This window comes from Anopheles funestus, chromosome 3RL (genome assembly GCF_943734845.2).
Source record: "Anopheles funestus chromosome 3RL, idAnoFuneDA-416_04, whole genome shotgun sequence".
In the NCBI taxonomy this organism is placed as follows: domain Eukaryota; kingdom Metazoa; phylum Arthropoda; class Insecta; order Diptera; family Culicidae; genus Anopheles; species Anopheles funestus.
In genome coordinates this window covers 45721034-45733317 of record NC_064599.1, presented here as the reverse complement: position 1 = coordinate 45733317, position 12284 = coordinate 45721034, and the positions used below count along the sequence as shown (strand labels likewise).

General features: G+C 40.0%; 3 protein-coding genes across 4 annotated transcripts; 2 read left to right on the top strand and 1 right to left on the bottom strand.

Annotated features, from left to right (window-relative positions):
- The first annotated feature begins 943 nt into the window (after positions 1-943).
- On the top strand, positions 944-3192 carry LOC125771065 (uncharacterized). Its single transcript, XM_049441261.1, has 3 exons — positions 944-1251; positions 1385-1523; positions 1635-3192. Exons 1-3 carry the CDS (start codon positions 1147-1149, stop codon positions 1940-1942), a joined length of 552 nt encoding a protein of 183 aa, XP_049297218.1. The 5' UTR covers positions 944-1146; the 3' UTR covers positions 1943-3192.
- A 1099-nt stretch (positions 3193-4291) lies between these two features.
- LOC125771061 (N-acetylgalactosaminyltransferase 6-like) lies at positions 4292-9124 on the top strand. Of its 2 annotated transcripts, none has more exons than XM_049441256.1 (3): positions 4292-4932; positions 7437-8685; positions 8942-9124. In XM_049441256.1, exons 1-3 carry the CDS (start codon positions 4511-4513, stop codon positions 9122-9124), a joined length of 1854 nt encoding a protein of 617 aa, XP_049297213.1. In that variant the 5' UTR covers positions 4292-4510. The 2 variants fall into 2 exon arrangements, with proteins under 2 accessions (XP_049297213.1, XP_049297214.1); XM_049441257.1 differs by lacking the exon at positions 8942-9124 and adding an exon at positions 5725-6973 and having other exon boundaries at positions 4304-4932; positions 7053-7526.
- Positions 9113-11715, bottom strand: LOC125771062 (2-hydroxyacyl-CoA lyase 1). The gene is made up of 4 exons (XM_049441258.1): positions 11298-11715; positions 10954-11076; positions 9577-10889; positions 9113-9508 (listed from the first exon to the last, which is right to left on the bottom strand). Exons 1-4 carry the CDS (start codon positions 11343-11345, stop codon positions 9289-9291), a joined length of 1704 nt encoding a protein of 567 aa, XP_049297215.1. The 5' UTR covers positions 11346-11715; the 3' UTR covers positions 9113-9288.
- Positions 11716-12284: the final 569 nt, after the last annotated feature.

The following is a 12284-nucleotide window of genomic DNA, read 5'->3' as shown; positions in this document are numbered from 1 at the left end:
GCTCTCGATTGTCATCATTTGTTCTTCATTAATGTCTTCCTCCTGACATTTATATTTTTATTTAATTTTCTTTTTTTTGTTTCTTATATCTCTCTGCTGATTTATTTCTAGATATGAAGTACTCTAGACTCCCCAGATTGTTAAAGTGTAAAGGATTATATTTCGAATTTATATTCGACTTTGAAGCTCGAGTAGCAAACAATTTGTTAAGTATATGATATAGAGAATTATCATGATAATTTATGTAATAAAATGTAAAATGACCATCGTGCTTATTCTTAAAATTGTTTTCATCGTTATCTATGCGTTATAAAACTCATTCACAGTTGGTTTACATTATCATTGAAGCATGCGAATACATCCTATACATCGAATGGATACAAACTCTAGACAAAGAGGTTGTTCAACTTGAGTGTGTTAAAATACCACAAAAAACGGTCTACCGGTCATTCCAGTGCATCCTATATATTCGTGGTGCATTGTCCCCTGGCGCTTGTTTCGCTGGTACGGTCATAAAACATTGCTTAAAAATGATACCGGCGCTCGTGGTGGACAATCGTACTGGCCCAGCATGCTACAGTTTGCCTAGAATACACCATGAACTGACTAAATCGAAAAATTGCATACTTTTTCGGACATTCGCACGACTGCTATGACACGAGACGATGTGACGCCAAATGTTTTAAAAGTTTTTTCACTCTCGCAATTATCGGGTGAAACAATGCTATTAAGGATATCCAAACATTTTGAGCAGCCATTTACTACTTACACCAAAGGAGAAAAAAAATATGTTAACGACAAAATACGACAACCGATAATTGCATACCGTTAGAGCTTTTTTCCTCTAAGTAACATTATATGCATTCTTAGCCAATTTAGAACCAATATCTTTAATTCGAAAAAAATTACAAATTACAAAAGAATGCAAGCTTATAATTAACTTTTTTTTCCTCTCCAGTAATGCATTAAAATATTACATTGATAATAGCATATGGGCAAACCGTGTAAGTTTTAATTGCTACTTTCATGCTCGAATAATTTTAAGTAAGACCATGTCGAACGGAATTATCCAATTACTCTCGGTGTCAATATCATGATAAAACCACCCACTGGCCTGTCGATTGTTACCCATATATATACGGCTAAATGGAAACTTCCGAGCAGAACAGATACAGCAAAACTTCCAAAATAACCTTTTCAACTATGAGGACCTCAATTGCACTATTAATCCTTAGCGCGTTGATCCTTGCGGTAAGTTAGACTTTCCAATCTAGTTCCATGATGGATTGATTAATGATTGTACTTGGACAACCTTCTGGCACTACCATAAATTCTCCGGGAATGTTGTTTGCTTTTCTCGTTTGTTCACTCCTTTACGAAACAGTCGGCAGCGGAAATCGGAACAGCCCATCCGAAGGAAAAACGAGCCGCTAGTGACCAGGCAAATGCAGTCGTGGAGAAAATCATAGAGAAAGGTATGGTCTTTGCCGGTACGGTTGTGGAAAAGTTGAAAAATAGTGAAGGTAAGTTTAGTATCTATATTCGATTGATAAAACCGTTCTTTTGCGCCTCTGTATGTTTACTGCATTACGCATATAATAAATTATCGACAATGCGCCCTTATCTTGATGCAGTGGCTCGGAAAATGCTCGGAAAAGTGTTGGGAGGAATGGGCGATCAGCGAGGAAAGCGCTCGATTCAGATCGATGCCGCGGTCACAAACTACAATACGGCCCACTTCCAGAAGCTTGAGCTACATAAAACCCTCACTAATGATGCCAGTAAAAATAGCCGCACAACCTGTCCAATCGGTCAGAACGAGATGAACTTTATTGAAACCGTTTTCATTGCTGTGCAGCATGCTCTAGGTGAGGTTAATAAGGTTATCAACGGACAAAAGGTAGCTTTTCACGTTCCGAAGCCAACATTTATTGCTACGTAAATGAAATATTATACATAAGCGAATCCTTTATGAACAAATAAAATCGCTCTATTCTGCTACATATCTCTGGCATAATCTGGCTTAAGTTTCTATAATTATGGCCGAGTATTTAGATACAGGCAAATTAATAAATCTAGAAATAAAAGAATAATTGAACATATAAATCAATTTAAAAATTAGTTGAATAATATCAAATCTAACAAAGTCAAGTTTCGATTGAATAATTAAATAATCAGTTTAGTAAAAAAGAAGAAGTAAGTTGTACCATATAAATAATACAAAATAATCTCATAAAATATGAAACAACCAATAGGAAAATGTTATCATTCAGATACTATTAAAACACTTCCCTTGCAAGTAGTACTTTGCCAATTGTAGTCGAATATACATATTCATGCATACAGCAATATCTTCTGTGAAACTTATTATCCCACAGAGTTAACAAAGTATTTCATCACTCAGCTAATCGATCACAACAGATAAAATGTTTTCCCATGAGATGCTCATTACATTTATTCCTTCGGGAAACATTTTTCCCAAGCAGCCAAACAGTTAGCTTTTCCAACAAGGGCTAGGGTTGTCACGCGTTACGGTGACGATTCAAAAAAAAATCAGGCACAAAAAAATTGCTGATTTGATTTTCCTAACCGTCATCGGATATTTTATACGAGACATAAAAAGTGGAAGGTTTTGCGCATCATACACCCTTGAAATATGTGTAATCGAATCCGATTTAAAGTATCGTTAACGTAGCCATGAGTCATTCTTCAACAATCGTGTAAAGGCTAATTATGCGCAATGGGAATTATATGATACGAGATCGAAAATGTACTCACCATCCATCGAACATATTTTATAAAAGCGTAACGAGGAAAGCAACCAAACGGCGATTTAACCTACTCTTGACATTAGTAATGACGTGTAGTAGTCTACGTCACATGATTCGATTTTTTCCATAAAAAATATATTTTTTATCTAATGCAATCTGCAGGAAAAGGACAAATTTGCTAATAATAAAAACATGAGGTCATTTTATTGTTTAAAAATAATTAAAACATATAAACTTTGATATAGACTGTTCTGGCAAGGGAACTATAACTTGGCCCACTAAGCACACCAATATCTAGCCGGAAGCGTGTTGCCCCCGATTGTCGGTTGTAGAGAGGGTTGCAAAGTAATGCTATCTGCAGGAAAACGGCAACATATGTAGGTTCAAAAAAGCTGGATGGTGGATGGTGGATCAAAAAAGCCAATTGTTATAACTCTTTTAATTTTATAATTTTAAATATTCGTTGCTTGATCATTTTTTAGTTCTTCTTCTTGGCCTGCTCTGGGTCAAGCAAGTCGCGAAGACATGGCCAGATCTCCAATTCGTTTCGAGGAAACTCGATCTAGGGCTTCAGTCCTCCATCCACGGCTGCATCCAATCTCCGACAGGTTCGTCCTCACCTGATCCAGCCAACTAGAGCCGCTGATGAGCACCTTCCTGGTGGGTGGCATCCTCATCACGTGCCCTAGCCTTCGTATCCTTCGTATAGCGAGTGCATTGGCGTCCTCCGTTTGCACAGTCCAGGACTCGTACCCGTAGAGGACTACCGGACGTATCAGTGTCCGATGTATCGTGCATTTCGGGTATTGCTGGAGTTTTCTAGATCGCAAGAGTTTGTGGAGCCCGTAATAGTGACGATTTCCCTGAACAATGCGCCTTCCGATTAAAATTCTGGAACGGGTTAATCTCGTTATAAGAGGTTTTGTTGTAGTTTATTTATATCAGTTATTTAAATACATAGTAATTACTACATAATATAAATCTATTTAAAGGTCCATTTTGAATAACAGAATTCCGTTATGAGCCAACCCATTGATTGGTGCTCAAGCGTTGGTGACGAAACATTTCCAAAAAAAGGCATTTTTGCATTATAAATTAATCATTTCACAAAACAATTTATTTCAGCCAACCGAGAAAGCCCATTATTTCTCGCCTTTATAGCCTGGCCGTTCTTGAATTCTCATCCTGCCAGTTCTTAACTAATGTGTAGTTAAGAATTCCATTCTAGATAAAAGCTGAAGCTCTCCATGCTCAAGCATATGACTCGTTTTATTTGCATTGTTTTTTTATGTTTAAATATGAAAAGCAAAAAAAAGGATTGTCATCAAGCATTATTTTTAAAAATAGCAAACGTGTTCTTTCACTGGGCCTAGCCAAAATGTTGCTACTGATGACAGTCAGTTCTGAATGCATAACGCAAGTATGCACGAGCTGCGTCAACACTATCACCAATTCATGCCCAACGGTTTACATCAACACGTAACTTTAAGGGTGATGTGGTAATGGTGCTTCAAAACAGCTGTCCGAATATCTGGCGTGCGTAGCTATCGCACAAAAACATTATCAGTGTCGCTTCGTCGCCTTGACAATACGGTTTAACTGTTTCACGCGTTTATCGGGGTTTCGTTTGGGTTTGCAAAGAGCTGCAAACCTAACATACCAACCGTGATTCAGTGCAACTGAGAACCCATTCACGGTTTGCAGTAGGGTTTCCGGCCTGTGGTTTCACCTGATTCGTAATGGATGACAAACTGCGCAAAGCTCGTAAAGCGCGTATACGCTCGATCGTTCGCTCCGCTGTTAATTTTCTCTATCCACTCCGATATCTAGTTCTGATCGGTATTACAGTGATTGTAGTTCTATTGTTACGTCAACGAGATCGACAAATTTTGAACATCGGAATTGGACATTTCGGCGAGCATTTTGTGGATGTGACTCGCAAAAGCCGGGTTATAGAGAAAATTGATTACCATAACTATGAACAGATACAGAACGATTTGAACCGTGTTGGCCCAGGTGAACAGGGCAAACCAGCAACTCTCAGCCCGGAAGAAAATGACAGCGAGAAGCGGAAAGAGCTTTATTATAAGAATGGATTCAACGCTCTACTCAGCGATAAGATCAGCATTAATCGTTCAATAGCCGATTTGAGACACCCAAGGTAGGTAGTTACCTCGTCCATTTGTGCTCGTGTGCTTATCAATGCGGCTTCAAGAACACCTGAACCATTCCAATACAAACTGTTTACGTGTACAGGTAAACACAATGCGCACGTGTCAATTAACTTAAACTGTTGTTTAAGTTGTGTTTCAAGCAGTAAAAGCAACATTAGTTAGTAGTATCAAACAGTAAGAACTGTAATACATTTGACAATATTTCTATAATGCAAACGACAGTTTTTTTTTTCTATTACACGTGCGAGTATAAAAAAATAAAATACCCGAGCGAGTGTTACTTCAAGCTATACGAGTTCGAAAAATTTTCAACTACTTTCTATTGCGCAAACGATCGCAAAATACAATGAATTTCATTTAAATTGGTTTACTGCCAAAGAGGAATACTACTGTTTGGAAAGATTGTTTATTCATATGGACGTTTCACATCAGGTTGGTTTGTTCTACGGCAAACAAACCTACAACGTGTCAGTGATAAGCTAATGTGAAATGAATGATAGGATCGATATTTTAAATTCAAAACTTTAAAACTGAAAATTATTTAATTCTATTTTGGAAAGTGATCATGCACTATATCGACTAAACCTACGGCACATAATATTCCACATTAATAATCCTATTAGTAGGTGCATTGAAAATAAATTAAACATATTATCAAACATATGTATATTGCTGCCACCACATACGACATAAAAAAACAATGGGCTACATCCGTAAGTGATGAATGTCAATCCTCTCATCGTTAGTAATAAAGTGTACCTTTAAATCTTTCATTTTAGCTGTAAACTAAAATCATACCTGAGTCAGCTACCGCTGGCAAGTGTTGTAATTCCATTCTACGAGGAACACTGGAGTACATTGCTAAGAACGATATATAGCGTGCTTAACAGATCACCACCTCATCTGCTAAAGGAAGTCATCATTGTGGACGATGGCAGCACCAAGGAGTTCCTGCATGATAAACTCGAAGACTACATCAAACAACACCTTCCAAAGGTAAAGCTGATACGACAGCCCGAACGTACCGGGCTGATCAAGGCACGTCTTGCTGGGGCGAAAGTTGCCTCTGGCGAGGTACTTGTGTTTCTTGATTCACACACCGAAGCTGGTTATAATTGGTTACCTCCGCTGTTGGAGCCAATTGCTGAAAATCCCAAAACATGTGTCTGTCCGTTGATCGATGTTATCGACGATCAAACGTTTGACGTGCATGCCCAGGACGAGGGTGGACGTGGACTTTTCGACTGGACGTTTCATTACAAACGCATTGTGGTTAAAGCTGAAAACAGAATCTCGCCGACGGAACCATTTCCTAGTCCCGTTATGGCTGGTGGACTGTTTGCGATTGGAGCCGATTTCTTCTGGCAGCTCGGAGGATACGACGAAGAACTTGACATATGGGGTGCGGAGCAGTACGAGATAAGCTTTAAAATTTGGCAGTGTGGAGGTCGCATGGTGGATACTCCTTGTTCCCGTTTTGGTCATATATATCGCTCCTACAGCCCATTTCCCAACTCGCGAAAGTACGACTTTGTCACACGGAACCACAAACGTGTTGCAGAAATATGGATGGATGAATACAAACAATACATTTACAACCGTGATCCGGAGCGTTACGCCAAAGCGGATGCAGGCGACATGAGCAAAATGAAAGCTATTCGAGCAAAGCTTAACTGCAAACCGTTTAAATGGTTCCTGCAAGAAGTCGCACCAGAAATAATTGAGCTTTACCCTCCTGTCGAACCTGAACCATATGCGTCTGGTTCCATCCAAAACGTTGCAGATTCTACCCTTTGTATCGACACAATGCAACGTGGCAGAGGAAAGCCGATTGGGCTATATCCTTGTTCTAACAACCTTGCAGAACCAACGAATCGGAATCAGTACTTTGTACACAGCTGGCACCGCGATATACAGTTAAAGTATGGCGAAGAATGTTTAGATGTCCCGGAAAGTAGTCCACGTTCACCTGTAACAGTTTTCACGTGTCACTTACACCAGGGAAACCAATTTTTCCAATACGATCATGTAAGTCTCTTCAACAAATACGATCTAGCACGATCCTTATTAATCAATAACTGTTCATTTAATTCATTGTTTCTTTTAGAAAACACAACAAATCAAACGAAATGACGTGTGCATTGATAGCGATCCTCAGAAAAAAGAGGTGTTTGTGAATCCATGCAATACTAACAGTATAACACAGCGGTGGAAGTTCGGTTCTGTGAACTTGAAATTGTTGAAACAATGGAAGACGTATGGCGCTAAATTTATGTAATAACTATTAATAAGTAATTGTAAGAAAAGCAAATACAACTCATCAAAATCATAAATAATCTATTCCTTGATTTACGAACATGTGTAAAATTGTCAATCCCGTTGCACGTTGAAGGAGCTACCAGCTGCAACTAGGAATCAACTAGGATTTAACGAACGACAGAAATACCTCACCCAATTGACTCCTGCCACTATAGTTTATTTCATGTTTCAGGTGTCACCGCATCAACTACTCTAACAATTTACCCCAGACGAGCATTATCGTGCCATTTTATGACGAACATTGGACAACACTACTGCGTACCGTGTACAGTATCGTACGCCGGACACCACCAACATTGCTTAAAGAGATCATTCTTGTCGACGATGGCAGTTTAAAGCATTTCCTAAAGCAACCTTTGGATGATTATATAGCAAGAAATCTAAAGCATTTGGTTCGAGTCATTCATCTTCCAGAACGAAACGGTCTTATCACGGCTCGGCTATCGGGGGCGAACGTGGCCACAGGGGAAGTACTATTGTTTCTGGATTCTCACGTCGAAGTGGGTATCAATTGGCTTCCACCTTTGCTGGAACCTATCGCTCGCAACTATCGCACTTGCGTATGTCCCTTCATAGATGTCATTAAAGACGATACATTTGCGTTTGTAGCACAAGATGAAGGTGCCCGCGGTGCTTTCGATTGGAACATGTTGTACAAACGATTGCCTCTGCGCCCGGAAGATCAGAAAGACCCAACTGACCCCTTCCCAAGTCCTGTGATGGCTGGTGGGCTTTTCGCAATAAGTGCTAAGTTTTTCTGGGAGCTGGGTGGATACGACGAACAGCTCGAGATATGGGGTGCTGAACAATACGAGTTAAGTTTCAAAATTTGGATGTGCGGTGGTCGCATGCTAGATACCCCATGCTCTAGAGTTGGCCATATTTATCGCAGTTACTCTCCATTTCCCAGTGCCAGAACGTATGATTATGTGGCCAAAAATCATAAACGTGTGGCCGAAGTTTGGATGGATGAATATAAACGATATGTTTACGCAAAAGATCCCACTCGATATTCTATCGATGCTGGTGATCTTTCTAAGATGAAGCAGCTGCGTAAAACGCTCAATTGTAAACCGTTTCGGTGGTTTATGAATGAAGTTGCACCAGATTTAATCGATCATTATCCTCCTATAGAGCCAGAAGACTTTGCCTCTGGTGCCGTACAAAATGAAGCTTTTGTGAATCTCTGTGTGGAAGAAAGCGACAGCACTGTTGAGAAACGAATTGTTTTATCGCTGTGTGTCAACAATAAAACAATCCCCGAACGATCTGAGCAGCACTTTCGATTTACATGGCGTCGCGACATCAAGGCAGTGCGATCTTCCAACTGTGTTGATATTTCCAATCATTTTGTTGGGGCCGAATTGCAACTCTACCATTGTCACAATCTTCAGGGAAATCAGATGTTCCGGTATGATGTGGTAAGAATACAACAGTAATCACTTTATGCACATTCAAAAACTCATTCTCACTTAAAAGTAGGTTAAAACTAAAATAAGTTTAATAAATATTTTTCATCGTGGAGGGTTAACTGAACAGCAAGTCGATATTCACTTTAAAAGTCGTTAATAAAAAATGAAGACACATTCCATCCTAACAATTTTCCCATAGTTCCGAGGTTAGTCTTCGCTATCAAGCACAACTGCCTACTAATATTTATAATTTCTCACAAAACAGGATACCAAGCAAATCTTTGTCGGGAAAGACAATACGTACTGTTTCGAAGCTGATGGGAAAAATCGAAAACTTTTCCTTAATCGATGTAGTCGAACTGCAGAATCTCAACGTTGGCGCATTGGTCAAATGAACGTAGAACGTCTCAGAAACTGGACAAAATATGGAGCCAAATTTAAAGACTAATACCCTTTATTTTCCCATTACATCGTATAATGTTTCCACATTTCGATCCGAGTGTGATCGATATTGTTTAACCTACCTTTCTATTGCACCCATACGATAGTTTTACCAAGCACCTATAAAAGTAACAGTAAATAAAATGTATCTGATTTCCAATCGTGACCAACTTAAAGCTTCGATTCTGTGAGCCACTTGAAGTCTTGTGGCTTACGGTCCGCCTGCGGACTGATTGCAACGTTTATAATGTTCGGCCGGTCTGTTGCCGTAAGAGATTCCTTGACGGCATCTTGAAGTTCCGAAATGTTGCGTACAAAATATCCCTTCATACCAAACATGCTCATCATGTTTTCGTAGCGTGTTTCGTGCGTCAATGCTGATGCCGGAGTACTAAAGCAAGAAAAAAAAACAATTAAGTGAATGTATCTTTGTATGGCATATTGTTCGATCATACTTACACTTGTGTTAGATCCCCACCGGAACGCATATCGTCGTATGTTTGCTTATCAAAACCGGCATATATTCCTCCGTTGTTTACTATAACTATTACTATGGGCAGCTGGTAGCGTACCATCGTTTCTAATTCCATTCCCGAAAAGCCGAATGCAGAATCTCCTTCCACGCAAATCACCTTCTTACCCGGACAGTGATCTCTACAGAAAAGAGCTGCAGCGATTGCAAATCCAGGCCCTACTCCCATCGTTCCAAAAGTTCCAGCATCCAAACGATGACGAGAAAGTTTATTATGCAGAAGCGTCCGGCCAATGTCCATGGTGTTAGCTCCCTCACTAACTATGATTGCATCTTTGGGAATGTACTGCTGCAAATGGTGGAATACCGCATAGTAGTTCAAGGGAGTATCGACGTTTAGCGCCATCTCTTCGACAGTTTTACGATTTTTCTCACACTTTGCCCTTAGGTCCTTCCACCATTCGTTTTCATAACCGAAGCGGAAATGTTTCTTTGCTAGTGCATCTACAAGTTGCTCGGTGAAGGGTGTAATGTGCGACTGGACTGCCACCCTACTGGGGACGCTATTATGCATTTCTTCCGCATTGACGTCCACCTGAATAATTTTTACATCCGAACTGTAGCGCGGTGGGCGACCAAAATGCAATATCCAATTCAATCGAGCCCCTAACAGCAGTACGACATCCGCATTTTGTAATGCTAAAGTACGGGCAGGAGCTATGCACTGCGGATCAAGATCTGGTACGACCCCTTTCCCCATAGGAGTGGGAAGAAAGGGAAGATTGGTTTGATGTATCAATTGACGAACTTGCAGTTCCGATCTGGCATAAGCTGCCCCTTTTCCTACAATCACTAACGGACGCTTTGCAGTAGAAAGTAATTGTGCTACTTCTTCAACGAGCTTCGGATCGGGAAATGGTACCGGTGGTAGCGGATGCACATACTGCTTTGGTATAGCATCCTCCTCAATCTTTGCAGTCAACAGATTCCCCGGGAAGTCCAGATACGCTGCCCCAGGCCTACCATAACACGCTAAGCGCACGGCCTTCTCAACGTGCATCGGTATTAAGGACGCGCTCGGAGGCCTTGCTGCATATTTGCAGTATGGTCTACTCAACTCCACTTGAGGACACTCTTGAAATCCTCCGATACCTTCGTGGTCCTGGGATGTTGAACCACCGATAACCAATAAAGGCCAGCAATTTACTTGCGCGTTCGCCATCCCACCGGTCACATGCAGCAAACCCGGTCCCGATACGACCAGACACACACCCGGTTTGCCAGTCAAATATCCAATCGCCTGAAATGCAATTGGTTGAACTATTTAGTACTTGTTGAAGAATCATTTTAAACAAACCACTTACTTGTGCAGCATAACAAGCCGCTTGTTCGTTGCGCATACCAACATATTTCAGCCCTTCGGCCTGCATAGCCATCGACAGTTCAACAACCGGTATTCCAACGATGCCAAACACATATTCGATGCCCTGAATTATACAAACAAATATACGCAAACAAGGTCAATAATACACTTAACAACTAAGCAAATAGTTTTATGCTCGCCATTCACAATTACGCAGCGAGTTTTTATCTACAGTCCAGATTAGCATGAACGCGATAAGAGCGCCTTTATGGCCAGAATTTAACTTCAAATTAACCTTTGAACCTTACATCTTGTCACTTCCGACGTGCTGAAGCTTCGACTTACCTGCTCGCGTAGCGCCTTCGCCAGAACTGCGTTGCCGTCTAATTCCATTTTTGCGCGGAAATGTACCTTATAAACTTTCACTAAAGTAACTATATAAAAATGAATCCACGATCCGTTCAAGCAGATAAGTCTTAAATCTTCTTGATGCAACGCACTTGTGGCTTGTGGCAGCGATGTTCAATTGCGGCTTGTTATCAGCGTTCATGTGTTATCATTTGACACAAGTCGGAGTGAGTGTGGTTTAAAATGTGCTGGTTCAAAGATTTGCACGAAAGAATTAAGTTAACAAACACTACATATTTTCACTACAAAAGACTTGTACTATCGTTTAAACATTCGTAAAAAGATTTAAACAATTTAGTTGCAACAAGGAAAACACAAACACACAACTTTTGTTTTGACGTTTGTTTTCATCAGCTGTCAAACCACCTTTACCCTCAAAAAGAGAGAGACAACAACATATCGCGAAATATTGCATACACTTCTGAGCATAAGTTTAACACATGCTAGTGTTCCATTCCACTCGTTATTAAAACATAACATACCTTTTTTTTTTTTCGTTCGTCGGAAAAAGACGATCATTTAATAAAACATATAAGGAATTGAACAACATTCCCTTCCTACACAACATTTACTGGGTGATTTTCTAAATCAACTTCCACAGGCAAGAAACAAGCGGAAACACCAAGATTTCACGGGGCAGGGACGTCAAACATCATTTATCTTGCGGCCACCGCACATGCAAGAAATTTTTCGGCAGTTACATGAATTTGAACTCACATGCTATTTCACACACAAACTTCAAATTATATAAATTCTGGAATATTTAACAATTATTCTACAAATAAATATGCATATACCAACCCAAAAAGTTTTCTTTTCTTATTTACAAACTAATGATTTTTTTTCTTTTTCAAACTGACTTCTTTAGAAACCCATGAAGGGTGTCATTGATATTGGATACTTTGATATTGGACTTTGCTCATC